The following is a 16,403-nucleotide window of genomic DNA, read 5'->3' as shown; positions in this document are numbered from 1 at the left end:
AGTCATGACCTGGACATTCCAGTGTTTGCATGTACCAAATTATGAAACTTGACCACCCCATCAACTTTGTCTCCTGTTCTGTGTAGGATAAAGCACAACTCTGAGGCTATGGTTGGGAAAGTACAACCCAAGACTAGATGGAGGGGAGAAGTAAGACTGAGAGCTACATAACAAGAACTGAAGCACTAGTAAAATCAATTTAATCACAGTGGGCCTTACTATAAATAGATAATTCAACTACTGCATCATTATCGGCGAGGTAGAGTGTCCGCTTAGTAATCTGAAGCATGCGGATCCATTCCTGCTAATGAGAACATTTGGACATTGAATAATTAAATGATGGAACCATGAATATTTTCCAACTGATTTCAAACACTCAACACATCATCTGCGCATGCATGTTGATGTTAATATAGAGTTAGGAAAAAGTAAAATCTGGGTAGAAGGCTTACTTACAAAAAGTATAACTGGGAAATAGGTCTTTCTTACAGAATGTAAAACCCAGGAAAAATGAAAACCTCTAATGCAGTTATTAAGGGAAAAAAAGGAATTTCTAATATATAGTGACAATCACCATGTAGGTTGATAAGATCAAATATAAACATGCACGCATCCACGCACGCTAAAACCATATTTCATATTGTGCACACCTGACATGCAAATGATGAGATGGAACATGGACTTTTCAACACTGTTTAATGCTGTCATATGCAACTCATGGTTATACTGAATGATGATCTAGAGCAACATGATTAAATGACACAGATGAAAAACATAACAAATATATTGTACAATATCCCTTTTAGTTATTTACAAACACATATCCAGCAGACATTTCTTTATGAAAAGAAAAGGACAAACCCAAAGGAAAACTGGAAATTTACAAAGTAATGCAGTAATTCTGCACAATACAATGATGTCCTATCACAGACATGCCACTATACATCCTCATGTTTATCAGTAGTGATGGACAGAAATAAAACGAGTCAGTAAAATTCAGATAAAAGTACACAACAATATATAAGTTATCACAAACAACCATTTCTAAATCAAAATCAAAATGCTTATGTATATATATAAGTCTCACAACACAGTTCTCAGTTCATACCGAAAGACATGCGGTAACCTATGTCACTTTGTAGTTGACAAACTTTATCCAATTCTGACACTAAACAAATATTCTTGGGCCGAAAACAAAATGCCAAAGAACTTAAATTTGTTCATGCAATGTTGAAATAGAAAACATAACTAAGAGAAATATAAATAACAAAGCATTCAAACCCTGACAGTATGTCAACAAATATATCACAGCCATTAATACTGACGTCCATGTTTAAACAAAACAATCAAACAGAATAATGTTCCACTTGCTGTATAGTCTCAAAAGTTTGGTTTTGCATTTACTAAAAACTTAAAGAAAGAAGTGAAAATAGGAAATATGTAGACAACTGTAAAAATTAACTTAAATCCTAACTGATCATAACACTGTTTGGAGGCTATGGTTAGCGACTCTCGAAGTACACATCCCTCATTTCCCTATCTCGCTGGGAAGAGTTGAGGGCGACGCGACGGATGAGGGGCCCTCGTCGTGCTACATGCTCTATGTGAGGTAAACTGATCTGATCCGAGTGGCCAGTGGACAATAGCATGCTGAAACAAAACAAACAAGCTGTCTTTATGTACAGGTGCTGTATAATACACACACACATATACAGACAAATCTGTTATAAGATACAACAATTTACCAATGATTAAGTTCAATGAATTTTAAGCAGTAAAAATCACTACTATCTTTATTCTGCATCAGTACATGATTTCTAACAGTGTTTTTCAAATCTGCACATAAGGTGTTCTACAGACTTATTCGGTTTCTGTTTCACATTTTGCTTTATCATATGGAGAGTTCAAATCAATTTCATGGAACATCCTGCAGTGTTTCAAAATCCTGAATAGATAAAATAATGTATTTTTTTCACAAACGGTGGGTTTCTTTTAATTTGTTGCAAATAAATTGTATGCAGTCACATTTTTATAAAAGTAAGGAGCTTTTTAAAGCACATGATCTATGACATACTATCCAACAGTCCCAGGTGATCATATTTCCTATTAAAGTGTGCTTGAAGTTTGTTCTGAATATTTGGGTGTACGCAACAACTGTGAATTCCACTGTCACTTATTCTAGGAGAGATGTATCAACAGATGTATCAACTACATGTATCATGAACTACTCACAGATGTATCAACTATCATGAACAACTGAGAGATGCATTCACTATTATGAATAAGTGACTGAAGCATACACTGTTATAAATAACTGACAGATGTATCCACTATCATGAACAACTGACAGATGCATACACTATCATGAATAACTGACAGACTATATCAACTGTCATGAATAACTGACACATGTACCAACTATCATGAACAACTGTCTAAAATTACCAAACAGGCAGACTGGACACTTTAATTCATCTTCTCCATCGCCTGTACATGCTGAAAGAAAATGTGTTCCCACATTTGGTCCTGAACTTGGTTTGTTCTTGTATTTCAAAATAATTATGCACCTTAGTAAACCAAACCCACAAACCTACTGCTCAACATCCATCTGGGAGATGTATTACACTAAACACGGGTCTCGTGACAGTGCTACAGGGCATGCTGTCTGTGCATGGAGAGGTCCTTAAAACGTGTAGATAAACTGTCTTGTACAACTTAGAGGGGCTCCCATACTGACATTGTCAACAAATCTCATCAACATTTAGTGCCACAATTTACAGTGTACTGTTGCATGCCTTCGAAGTGCATATCCTGAAATCACTTAGTGCTTTGCCATCAGAAAGTCTCTGAGCAAGGGTGATTCAGAATCAGAAATGTGCCCCGTTCATAATCCTTGGTTTGTCAGAGTCCTAACCTGCTCAAAATAAATAAGGACAAACATAAATAAAAAATACAAAACAAAAATACCAAACAAACCAACCAAACAAAAATCTGCTTGTGATCCAAAAGGAACGTGAACTGTTTCCTCTGTAAGAACCAATCTTCCATGTTTAGGTGTACCAGTTTTCTGGATTTGTTCACAAAATTGACATTCATGTTTGATTCTAAACCTGACAAAGATATAAGAGAATAACATAAAGGAAAAAAAATAGAACATTAAAGTAATTTGAGTACACTATGGAATCTTCACCTACAGACTGGTAACGTATACTGGTAAAGTTTCCGTGTACTAAAATTTTGAGGTTGGAGACCAACAGAGATTTCAAGGTGATTTAAATTTCCAAGTTTGGGGACCTAAAAATATAAATATTTCAGTTGTTTTCTTAACAACTTACTATAAACATGTATGCATAGGTCTCTGCTGAAAGCATGTTGTTGTGTCAGAAAGAATTCTGTCGATGAACAGACAAGTTGTAGACAGGCATTACAGAGGTAATGCCTATGTCAGGAAGTCATTGGTTGCTAGAGGTTGAAATGCTTATCTATAGGAAATCTAACACGAAGGTTTGAAGTACGGGAAAATTCATGGATATAATACCGGTACTTTCCTAACCTTGAAAACCTTGAAAATTAGATAACTCGAACATTTCCTGACATACAGTATTTAGTATTCTACAATTTAGAACAGGATTAATGAAAAGAAGAAACAAAGCTTTAAAGTTCATTCTTTGACACTGAAGCATGAAGTTTCAAATGTATGAATAAGGGGTATATAATCTACAATTAGACTGCCTAAAAGTTTATATCTAAAATGGCAATAAGACCATAGTTACCATTCAAACAAAGACCAATAATTTAACATCTCTATGTATTTTAAAATCTTTTCTTGCATCCACATTTGAACCTGACAAACATTCAATACAAATTCAGATTTAGATTTATCACTAGTTTGAGGATTTGTGTACAAGTCCAAGAATTTTGCGACTGAGCAAACAAGACAGTTGTTACTCCTGTGCAACACATTGGGCAAAATGAATGCAGGAAACACAAACAGTCTCTTAGGACATTCTACAGTTATCTGGCAGTAGGTTAATTATGATTAATGCTGAAGAAAATAATTCTTGAATTTACCCGTTCACTGAATTTCTGTAATGAATCCTTCATGATTATTACATAGATATCCTGAACAAGTGAATACAATACATTGGGATTTTTAAAGTAAAATTTATGTGGATGGAATATGAGAGCATCCTCATCACTCTCAGTTATTCTTTAGATCTTTAAGGGAAACATATGACATTTATCAGCAATAGTGGTAAGAAAACCAGTGCAGTGAGTCATTTTCAGTAAGTCACAATCTGCTTCATACTTCTGGTAACAGGCATTGTTTCACTGTTTTCAGTATTTGCTAGACGCTGTCAACAGTAGCTCATCATAGTAATGCACTGTCACAAATAACTGAAGATGACTTTGCCAATTGTTCATGTCAGAAACAATTTTATATGACACAGCTCCCACTTCAGCATGACTGATGAAGAACATAAAGAATAGCCAGGCCAAGCAACAAGGAATCATGGATCATATTCCCATATATTATTAATTAATGCTAAACAAATGTCCCAAATAAAACTGACCGCCCCTGTGGAATAGTGGTTAGAGGGTTCACCCTGAGAGTGTAAGGTCTTAGGTTCAATCCCCAGTCATGTCATACCAAAACATGTTAAAATATGATACTTGTTGGTCCCTGCCTGGTATAACAAGGAGGGTCAGCTCAGAGTCCGTATAAGGTGTCTGAGTGGGGTATTCATGTGTAACTGCATGATGGTATCTCAGTGAGCTAGTACTATAAAACCAGCATAAGTCTGGGGGAGTTCAAGCAGTTACATATACACACACACACACACACACACACACAAACACATACACATCGTCATATGAACGAAATAATCTGAAATACAATGTTAAACCTCATTTCACCACAGGTTATTCTCTACATCATCCACATGGCCATAACAAGTTGGTGGAAAGTCTGATACGATGATAAGGCATCGGGAAACAAATCATCATTAGAATGTAACCTTACCTGAAGTGCTCTCAAGATGTTCCATTAGCGAGAAGCAGTCAGCATGGCTGTGCACACTGGGAACTTATCACCACACACACAAAATGATGACATCACCATATCGTGAACACTGCAAGTCACTCAAGTGCCAACAAACACTTTACATTGTTAGTATTAAATCAGATGTAATTGATATTTAATTAACTTTATTGTCTATTTCTTTAAGATAAAGATTTTCATTTAAGAAACTGGATTTGTATTCATAGGATTACATACTGTATGGGTGTACATACAGATTCAGATTTCTAGAAGACATGCACTATTTGAGACTCTACAAGGGAGAATACACCTCGGGTCATCAGAGAAAGAGGACTACATCTAAAGGATGTTACAATAATTGGTTCATTTCTTCACAGGATTACATACAGTATGGTTGTACATACAGATTCAGATTTCTAGAAGACATGCACTATTTGAGACTCTACATGGGAGAATACACCTAGCTTCATCAGAACATGAGGACTACGTCTAAAGGTTGTTACAATAATTGGTTCATTTCTTCATGCTAATACCAGTCTTCCTCACAGACTCTTTGTGGGAAAAATGACAACCATTTTGAGATGACTGAATTAGAAACAAGATGACAAAAGAAATGAACCATTGCAATAAAAATAATAAGAGTATAATTAGCACAGAAAAAAAGTGAGATCTTTTATTTCTCTGTACACATAAAATAATAGGAATAGAAAATAGAAAATTCTATGTGTACATATCTGAGGACATCTATATTGCTTCAGTTCTGATATTTGTGAGAACAGAATAGCCATAACTAAATGAAGATGATTTGTCTACAAACCCAGATTAGTATAAGGTCACAAAGCTCGTAAAGTCTTTGCCAGATGTTTCAGACTTGCAAGTTAAAGATCACATTCCTCAAACGAAAGTTCAAAGTAATCCTTCACAAAGCAGCCATTAATGAAATATCTGGCAAATACCAACATGCTGGATTTCTGCAAACACCTCACCAAGCACAGTGGAAACCACTACCAAGACAATCAGAGGATGTAAAGCAGCAGGTTTGTGGGAATGGCATGCAAGAATATAGCACTAAAAACAGAAATAGTTGATTCTAGAATCAATGAAAGATGCAGCCATTATAGATGGTCCTATTGCTGGTTCTTAGCACACATGTGTACACCAATATTGCAAGTGATGGCGGTTTTGTACAGTTTCATCATTTTACTGCCTGTACCGTGGTCCAAAACTTGAAATAATTTTGCTTCTAAAGCCCCATCATATTAGCAACCCATTTCACAGGAATGTAATATATTTTGAGAATCAGAATATTGTATATGTTTTGAGCACATTGATTTCATACAATAAAACATATACCTGCACCAATGTGTTTCATAGAGAACCCATTCACACGAAGAATTAGCACTGTTATACTTGCATTTAACAATTTGTTTAATTCTAATTCTAACTTACTGAAGTTACTCAAACTGCATAATTTTAAAATTCTGTTTCTTTTTTCTCATAAATAGTTCAAATTATGTTATTTTCAAAGGATTAGTACAACGAAGCAGTGGAGGACAACATGGAAGATGAGTGACAAGCACATGACAGGTGACAGGTATAGATGACAAGCAGCAACTACAATGTACACCCATACTTACAACATAGCATTTTTCTTAAATTGGTCCTCAGCACTGACAGGCAGCTTGAAGTAGTCCACACTCTTCCTGGTCCCTGACTTGTCTGTGTAGTGTTCACGGTGAGACTGAGCCAACTGCAGGCACAATTTGTAAAATAATAACATTACTACCAGTAACATCTTCAGTAACATTGACAGCAACAGAAGTATTGATCAAATCATGGTCATAAATTCTTTAAAATGCACATAAATAGTACAATTATCCACGTGAATAACATGTACCATCTTTAAAAGTCACGTGGTGCTGGGAATCAAACCACCGACTGTCCTCTCTAAAAAGGAGTTGGTCTATCCATACCAACATAAATCTAAGCTTTCATAAAAGTAGCAAAGACTTTCTCATAGTTAGCAAGTCTCTGATACTAGTGATAGACTTAATGTTATCCATACTGGCCTACTAACTGGCCATTCTCCTTACCTGGTCAAACTTGTACAGCTCTTCACGCCTGTCATGGTCAATGTTTGACAGCTGATATTTGGGTGCTGCAAGCCATCTGTCTTGGTTGCGACTGCGGTTCCCTATCACTAGGTCTGGATTGTGTGTGTAGTATGTGGGGAACTGCCCTCCTCTGCAGTAGGGGTCAGCTGAGCTCCTCAACACCTCAGACCTTCAAGTAAAACATGGTTATATGAATATACAAATAAACTAAATAAGCCAGTTACTGTGACACTTTGTACATAATAATAAAAACATAGAAATTTGTGTATATTGTTGATATGATCAGCCTCCAAAATCAGGCAGCAGACCCTAATCCCAATCACTACAACATATATCTGTCAGAATTTTCCAGAATGTTTTACATCATGATGTTATGGAGAATGTTTATAAAACTAAATAGATAAGGTATGGAACATATAATTATGAGAGTGTTTAGTATTGCTGCCTACAATGAAACAGTAAGACAATTAATTGTGACATTCGTACCTGTAGTCCTGGAAATATTTAGCTGTTGCATTTCCATAGGTTTCACCATAGTCAAACTTGGTGGTTGGGCAGTGACCTCGATACCTGCATCAAAGTTAAATGGTTACTCAAATATGTTATTAACTAAACCAAATTAAATCTCTAGTAATTGTCACTTCTTTCCCCCCATAAAATTCACTTCATCAGGAAAATACATCCATCTACTGGAGCACCTTTAGAAATCAGCACCACAACTTCTCATGAGGACGTTCTCTGCCATAGGTCACGACTCCCTGAGACAGGCAAACAGTTTGTTAGAACCCGCTGAACCCAAACCCACAACCTTAGGACTTTTAGACTGACAGCTAACTGACTGAGCTACATCCACACTGTTGCACAATGTGCAAATTTAGCAAGTTATTCCTGTGATGTCACGGAAATGAACAGAAACAGTCAAATATGTTGCGAACAATTATGAAGGTTACAGGTAGACTTGGTGTCTCGTGATTTTAATCTATGAACAGTTGCCAAATGGCCCTGACATCATTTGTCACCCTTGTCCTATTCAGGAAATCTACAAGATACCATGTACATGGACTGGAATGAGCCAGTATGCCTCCAACTGAAAACAGTTGTTGACATCAGACGTCAGACGTCACTTTCACGGTGCATAGAACATTTCATTGTGCATTTAACTTTTGATGTTTTTGGTCTCCCGTTTTTGTGTGAAAAAGGAAAACAAATGGTACTCATGCATTACACTCTACATCTACCTACTATATCAGATTAAGTCCCTTACCTTAACCCCTTGAAATAATTCTAATAAATAGAATACATTGACAGCTGGCACGAAATGGCTGACGTGTCCAGTATAATGCATTCTTCCTGCTTCAAAAAATAAATACTAATAAACTCCATTTCAGTGTAATGATGCAAATTACTGAATGAAAAAGATATATACATTGCATGTACAAGTTGCCATTTATAATTCATCTAGGTCAAATAGTTATGTTTGAAACAGAAATATAAAATATATTTAGATTATTTAAACTGACCAAAAGTGAGAATAACAGAATATGAAAGAATGTGACCATTCTTACTGAATTTAAAAAACACAAGATATAAATATACACAAAATATACCACCTCAGCAACTATTAATACAAAGAAATAAAAGCGTATTAGTCAAAACAGATAATGCTTGTGAAAAACTGTGCATCCACTGGGAAACAACTACTGGAAACTTGCAACATCATTGGGCTTCTGCAATGACATAGCTGGTGAAATGAAACTTCATTGAGCGGAGCTCATACACACTTGCTGAGCTTCACGAACTTGTTGCTATAATGGCGTCAAAGGCCATTTTTCTTTTGAGAATGAAATCACCTACAATGACGTAAAAGAGTATTTTGACATGTCTTCAACTAAGTCTGTAGTGCTGTATTCCCAAGGTAGGCCAAATTGATCAATGAAGAAAGACAGTGAACACAAATCAAATATCAGTGTATCAAAGGAAATTTTAATTCTTGTATAATGCTAAACTGATGAAGTAACTTACTGACTCATTTCAGGTGTGACAATAATTTCTTTGCATGACAAAGTTACCTCGCCTGTTTTAAACTTATTCTATGTGTGAATTTGTCATTAACTTGATCTGCATTCTTTTTGAACAACTGCATGGGAATAGAGCTTCATACTTTCTCATAATCTTTCCTTTAACCTGTGAAATGTAAAGGTTCTCCTATTTAAACCTGATTATTAAAAGCATTCTCATAAGGAAAAAAATTGAAACAGTGTCATGCTGAAGCTGATATGTGTACAAAGGGGAGGTAATCTATGCATCTGAAGTACATCTAAAATCACACGACATGAAAGGTGACTGTGCACCGAATCGTCATATCTCACAGAAACACCCACCACAATCGTGACTAATTCTCAGTTTAGACAATACCTACACATCACTTTAAATGAATTACATCTAGTCTTTGAAGGAATACATTCTTGGCCAGTGCCATGGCTTGGGCACAATGTCACCGCGGTTCTGGTCGGCTAGCAATGTGGTAGCAATGTGGACAAACATTGTAATTTCACACACACGATCAGCAGAAAACATTACCCCGGCATAAATCTGGGAGATATGTAGTTGGCATTGTGGGTGGTGATAAGAGTCCCTGCTGGTCTAGACATTTCGCTCGTCTAATTTTCCGTCGACTTCTGACAGTGCTCTCGTGTGACCATGTGAAGTTGTTTACATGCGCTGCTACGGACTACAAACAATCCGCGGTAAGAAATAGTGCATAAATACGTCGGCACAATGATTGACGTGGTTTGGAATACAACACAAGCAAGTTAATATTACGCATGTCGACTTCCCTAAACATGTGCATTCACTATATTTTACACTTTATGAACACAAGTCATAGTTCAAATGTTTTTTTGTGAATCACGACGCGGTACCCATAGCAACAAGTAGTTCCCCCAATGTTTTGTCGCCTTAAAATACTTACGCTTTTAAGTTTCTCGTTTAAAACGCGCAAATATAATATATGATCATGAAGCGAAAAAATTTGATTACTCACAAGACCTAGATATGTATCTTTTTAAAATAATGTTTTGAAAATATAACAATCTAAAATGTAAATTGTTGGTTTTCAAGTCAATAGATGCAGGTACCATAATAGGTTCTCTGTTAAAACAGAGCTATAGATCTAGATTTTATTCGCAGAATTACGTAAAGTTTTTCTTATGATAAAATTAAAGTTTACCGCAAGCTATTTTATTGTTGTTTATTTCGAAAATGACCCCCAGTAGTAACGTTTGCACGATATTAGTTTAAAAAGAAAATGTGATGAATATTTCTATAATAATGAGTAAATTGTTTACAGGACTGGGTCCACAGTTGGTGAGCAAAAGACGTAAAAAGCACAGTTATTACCACAGAATTATTCGTATTTGTCATGGAGATCGTACTTGAATCTAAGCCGCACATAAGGTTACTCAGTAGCGTACCTGCCATTAGGCACTTTATGCACGTGCCTACACATATTCCTTTCGGCAATAATTTGTAGATGTGGTATGTTATGCATTTATGATTTTAGAGAGTAGTCTCACTTTCTTAGAAAGGCCTATAACTACCATGTACCTTGATGCCATCATGGTGTCCTGCACTTTAAAAACTACCCAGAATACATACATGTACTTTCTTTTCTTCTCCATTTTGCGACGTTCTCTTTAGAACAATTCAAAACAATTATTTGTGTAAATTAGGTAGTACACAACATTTTATGGCCAAATGAAAAATGACATTTTGCTGATATAGCTATTTTGTCATTGCTTAAAAGTATAAGAAAGCTATAGCTGTATAAAGGGAAAGAAATTTTACATGATATTAATAAATCCATTCAGTTTATCAACAAAAAAAAAGAAAAAAAAACCCCACAAGGTCCGATTTGCTGGCTTAGATATTTGAGTCTGTATGTTGACCCACACTCAGGAGTTTTGTTCATGTCATAATCCATCACACCCTCTGCCTATTCTGGGTCGTACCACTGATGAATCTTGGAAATAAAACCAAAGGCATGTTGAAGATGGTAACCAGAAACTACGAGCAAAATCAATCATATCTCTTACGATACCTATCTTGCCACGTTTTCGTTACAGGACATTCCGATGTTACTGTTACTCAACAAGGGGAATTGGTTCTTTTTCTAGTCTGAAGTCGCAAAAAACGTCAAAATCAAAACGACCAAGGTCATCAGTGTATATGAGATGAATAAGAAGTGACTGGGATCTTTGTGGAGGATTCACAATGCGATATATACCAGTAAATAAGTAGGGGATATTCCATTTTGCGAGTATACCATGAGAAATATTAATACATATCTATAAAGATTTGACATGAACCCTGACATTAATATATTCTGAGGGAAAATAAGGGATCACTTGAAAGGACAAGTGTTCCTTTACTTTTTTCAAGGTTTTATCACAAGCTTTTTATCGCATGGCTGCTGAAGTTACATGGAAAAATAAGGGAGCGCTTGAGAGCAGGATTGATGAAACACATCACTAAACCATGGCTCTTTGGTTCAGTTAACAGAAATAAAAAGTCATCTTTCTTTCTCTGGGGATGAAGAGATGAAGAAGTACCTCAGTCTGGTGACCTCTGGCCAAAGTACTTGGTTGTTGCAGCTGCGGACGGACGTCCTTTCAAACTTACCTTTTGCCGGAGTGGAGACATAGGTACAAAATCCTCTCCGTCGTTTACACTGTCACAAACTTGGACATGGTGCCAAGTACTGCCATGGCAAAACACAACATTCCGTTGCCGCGTTCTGTTCACTGCACAAGTGCAAATGGCATGAAGTGTGCCAACTGCAATGGTGAACATACGGATTCATCAAAATTTTGCCCATCTTTCTAAATCTTTCGAAATTGAGTCCAAAACTGAAACTCAGATGCACATAAGAAGACCATTTCATATTCTGATGCAAACAAAGCAGTTCAGTCAAACCCCAATACATCTGTTACCCATTCATCTGCAGAAGCATCGTCAGAGATTGACCACGCTCTTTGATTTGTCAGAAGAGCAGACTGTAGATGAATTAAAGGATCAAGGGGTCACTCCTAGGAAACGATTAACAAGGAAACAAGATTCAGGCACTGTGAAAACAAACAGTCTGTTTACTTTTGGAATGACGACTCTTCCAAACTCAGTTAAAGCCGGCTACTGCAACTTCGGCATTGGTTACCAAACCTGCTACAGGTACATGACAAGCAGCAAATACTTGAGAAATCGGAAAACTATCGTTACTCTGTAATATGTCGCCAGCTTCTCAAACAGTATACACAAGAACTGATACGGTATCCTTACCAGTAATTATAAAGAGTGACGTTCACCGTAGTGCTAAAGAGAGAAACAAATGAGAAGAAAGATGAAATTTAAAACTCTTCAACATTTGGAAGGACCTTTACCTTCAGCAACTCCCGTTGTGGTTCAAAATCAGTTTGAATCAACTGACATGGAGATCACTGCTTCACAAACAGCTTCCAGTAGTTGGCGCGCCTCCCCGTTCTCCAATCTCCAATCTAACCCCCAAGAGCACGACAGTCCCCTCCAAGTTGTTATGGAGGTCAAGTTCTTGGGTTTCATTTTTGACTTACATTTAACGTTTCTGCCACGTATTAAATCCCTAGAAAATAAATGCCTGAAGGCACTTGACGTTTTAAAAGTTCTAAGTGGGATGAAGCTACGCTCCTACAATCTTATCGATCATTGGTTCGTTCAAAAGTCGATGGCTCCATCCAGGGAGACTATATATAGCGCTGCTCCATCGTATAAGGTGGAGCCTGCACAACCAACTTAAACCTTTTAGATTCTGTCCACCACCAAGTTCTAAGACTATGTCTTAGCTCCTTTAGAACCTCACCTATTGACAGCCTCTATGCTGAGGCGGACGAGCCATCTCTAATATGTGACTATAGACTATCTCAAATTGCTAATGGTTGAAGGGATGACCTAAATCCAGCTAGAGTCCATGCAGGAAGCAAATGTGCTGTAAGTCCCCATGATCCTTAGTATCTTGATCTACTTTCAGTTGTTGCCGATCCATAGCCCGTTTTCACATTGTATCTTCCTCTATAGTTAAACTTTTTCAGATTTAATTGCTAGTTGTTTTGAATATATATGATAATCTAGATGTTTTTACTGCCCGTCGTTGACAGGTGGTTATAATTTAGTTTGTAATCATTGTAAATCTATAACTTGATTTAGTCACGATATGGCTGAAATATTGCTGATGTGACTTAACATCTGAACATACTCACTTACTCATGCGATCAATCAGCTAGTCAATACAGTACTATATAACACAACTTAAGATTGATTGTCAAATAGTCTCTCGTTTTTCCAAACTGTTGTTTTTAACACTTTTGTAAGAAAAGGATGAGTACCATTCCCGTCCTTGTTAGCTCGCGGTACTCAGATTTTAGACAAAAGTATTTACCAAATCAGTTTCTGTAGGTATCCCAACGTTATTAAATTTATATTATTACTAAGAAGTTTCAAACAGCTTATTGCTTCAAAATTTATCAATATTAATATTGCATACATTACAAAAATTAAAAAAATTAAATAAATAAAAATAACTGAAAAATGTATATGCTTGAATTCAAGATTTGGGTGAATGTAAATGTATGCACATTATGTACTATATAATGTTTTGTGGCCTCTTCAGTGCGAAGACCCGTGAAGGTCCCGGGGTAGAATAGGCCTTCAGCAACCCATGCTTGCCACAAAAGGTGACTATGCTTGTCGTAAGAGGCGACTAACGGGATCGGGTGGTCAGCCTCGCTGACTTGGTTGACACATGTCATCGGTTCCCAATTGCGCAGATCGATGCTCATGTTGTTGATCACTGGATTGTCTGATCCAGACTCGATTATTTACAGACCGTCGTCATATAGCTGGAATATTGCTGAGTGTGACGTAAAACTAAACTCACTCACTCACTTCAGTACGAAATACAAGACTGACTGACTGAGACACCTAGAATGTCAGACAATTATCACGATCATTTGTACATCGATATGTTGTGGGAGGGGCGTCAATGTACATCCCAGCTGTAGAAGAGTATAAAAGAATGTTTCTATTTCTTAAAAATAAATATTAACTGATAATGTCCGATGCTGTATAGTATGGAGCAGCAACATTTGAATGACAGGTGTCACGGAACACAACTGAACTGGGACCATGGTAAGGTCAGGAACCATGCATACATAATCCATTGATTACATTTAAAGGGAGCATGTTTAACTTCATGGTAACCATACTGAATTGTTAGTCAAGCAGTGTCATCTATAACCAGAATAGTTACATTAGTAGTTACAGTAGCATCACGATAATAGATAAACATATGTGATGTGACTGAGTGAGTTGGGTTATACGCCGCTTTTAGCAACAGTCCAGCAATCTCACGGCGGGGACACCAGAAATGTCTTCACACATTGTACCGACGTAGGGAATCGAACCCTGGACAATTTAATCACTAGGCTACCCTACCGCCCCTTAAGCTGTGGATGTTACATGGCAATTACGTATCAGTCGCCTTTAATTAGTGAACCTCAATCAGTTTATCACTTGGTCGAGCTTGCTACTCTAAAGTGCTCGATTCATTTAGAAATATAGGTATGTCATCAAGGGTCTATACCCAAAATACGATAGATAACTCAAATAAAATCCAAAAACTACCTCAAACGGATTATCAGTTATGACTGAATTGTTTATTAGTATTCAAAGCTGACAGTCTTTGACTAAAATACACCTTATTAACTCTTTCATAACCTCAGTCCAACAGAATTTTTTTTTCTATGATACCAAGTGTAGAATACAACCATGAATAAACTTTATACGTTTCTTCTTTTAAAGGCATTTTTAGAAGTTACGTTTCGATGAACTTAGTCATGAACTTGGTCAACCAGAAGCTTTTACAGTATTAATAATACAACCTTCAATGAACTGTCAATGAAACTCTCACAGGTAGCACAGGCTCGATATCCATTTTACCTTTCTTCAACGATTGGCATTTTAGAAGTTTCATGGAATACTAAAAGATTTACCGATAACTACTTACAGAGAGTGACGTCGCGGGACAAATTCTTGCATCGATGACAAGCAGAAAGGCACCAACAATAAATAAGAATTTGGTTTTCATATATTGCATGGTGAAACACTAGAGTTATTTAATGATCGCCTTAATCTTAGACTGGTTTGCAGACTTTGAATTTTGTCAACATATATGGCAAGGCATATCACGTTCAAGGCAACAAGTAACACGTCATAAGATCGGTGGTTGATCTAACGTTTGATGATAGAATCATGTTAATTAAATAAAGTATCAATTATTTATAAAATTATGTATGTTACAATGAGTTCGACGCATATAGTCCTGATGTACTTCTATTCATGCGTTATTGTGGATCGTTTCAACTAATCACATTTAATGAACTGTTAGTGTTTTGAGAATGAATGACAAAATCTGCGACATTTTTTCCAGTCCCGAAAAGAGACATACTACACAGTCTATTTTATGTTCATACTCAGAGTGTAGAACTGCTGGTTTCTTGTCAGAGAATGTTGCAATTGGCCTGGAAGCTATTGAGGGTTAGCTCAACGTACGAACACGCACGCACTAATGCACACACACACTGTTTGGCGTTTTAACTTGTAACTAGGATGAAAAACAAAAAACGTTGTAATTAGAGAAGACAGGCCGATATAAAACATTGACCATAGATCGCAGACAATTAAAGGTAGATCACCATAATAGGGTCCATGGTAAAAAATCGAAAAGGCAATGAACCGCGCATCGTGTCGCGACTGCAGGGCGTCTTGAAGCTATGAGAATGTTCTTACGTGTGAGTGAGTGAGTTTAGTTTTACGCCGCACCCAGCATTATTCCAGCTATTTGCCGTCGGTCTGTAAATAATCGATTCTGGACCAGACAATCCAGTGATCGACAACATGAGCATCGATCAGGGCAATTTGGAACCGATGACATGTGTCAACCAAGTCAGCAAGGCTGACCACCCGATCCTGTTAGTCTCTTACGTGTGTAAGTCTACACACCACAGCAGATGACGAAAATTACCTCGACTATGAAATGCAAAAATATGTTTCGGAGGTTAATAAGGAATAATCACTGGTCACATCTATTTGAATAGGTTTATAAATACAATTCAACTCTAACAAAACAGTCGAGGATCCATGTGTAATGTCATTAGATATGT

At 36.8% G+C, this 16,403-nt stretch overlaps 1 protein-coding gene across 1 annotated transcript; it reads right to left on the bottom strand.

The window, feature by feature from the left end:
• Nucleotides 1–679: 679 nt before the first annotated feature.
• Nucleotides 680–9,896, bottom strand: LOC137290665 (ciliary microtubule inner protein 2C-like). The gene is made up of 5 exons (XM_067821744.1): nucleotides 9,736–9,896; nucleotides 7,642–7,725; nucleotides 7,135–7,324; nucleotides 6,679–6,791; nucleotides 680–1,650 (listed from the first exon to the last, which is right to left on the bottom strand). The coding sequence occupies exons 1-5, from the start codon at nucleotides 9,804–9,806 to the stop codon at nucleotides 1,503–1,505; spliced, it is 606 nt and encodes a 201-aa protein (XP_067677845.1). The 5' UTR covers nucleotides 9,807–9,896; the 3' UTR covers nucleotides 680–1,502.
• Between the last annotated feature and the right edge of the window lie 6,507 nt (nucleotides 9,897–16,403).

Source organism: Haliotis asinina, chromosome 7 (assembly GCF_037392515.1).
Source record: "Haliotis asinina isolate JCU_RB_2024 chromosome 7, JCU_Hal_asi_v2, whole genome shotgun sequence".
Taxonomy (NCBI): Eukaryota; Metazoa; Mollusca; class Gastropoda; order Lepetellida; family Haliotidae; genus Haliotis; species Haliotis asinina.
The sequence above is the reverse complement of the archived record's forward strand: the minus strand, read 5'-3'. Positions and strand labels throughout refer to the sequence as shown.

Excerpts from the sequence above, each read along its gene's own strand:
- LOC137290665 (XM_067821744.1), bottom strand. The coding sequence starts at position 9,806 with ATGTCTAGACCAGCAGGGACTCTTATCACCACCCACAATGCCAACTAC. Across the intron at positions 7,726-9,735 it reads TCTCCCAGATTTATGCCGGG|GTATCGAGGTCACTGCCCAA; the intron begins GTAATGTTTTCT and ends ACTTTGATGCAG. Across the intron at positions 6,792-7,134 it reads AGCTGTACAAGTTTGACCAG|TTGGCTCAGTCTCACCGTGA; the intron begins GTAAGGAGAATG and ends TTGTGCCTGCAG.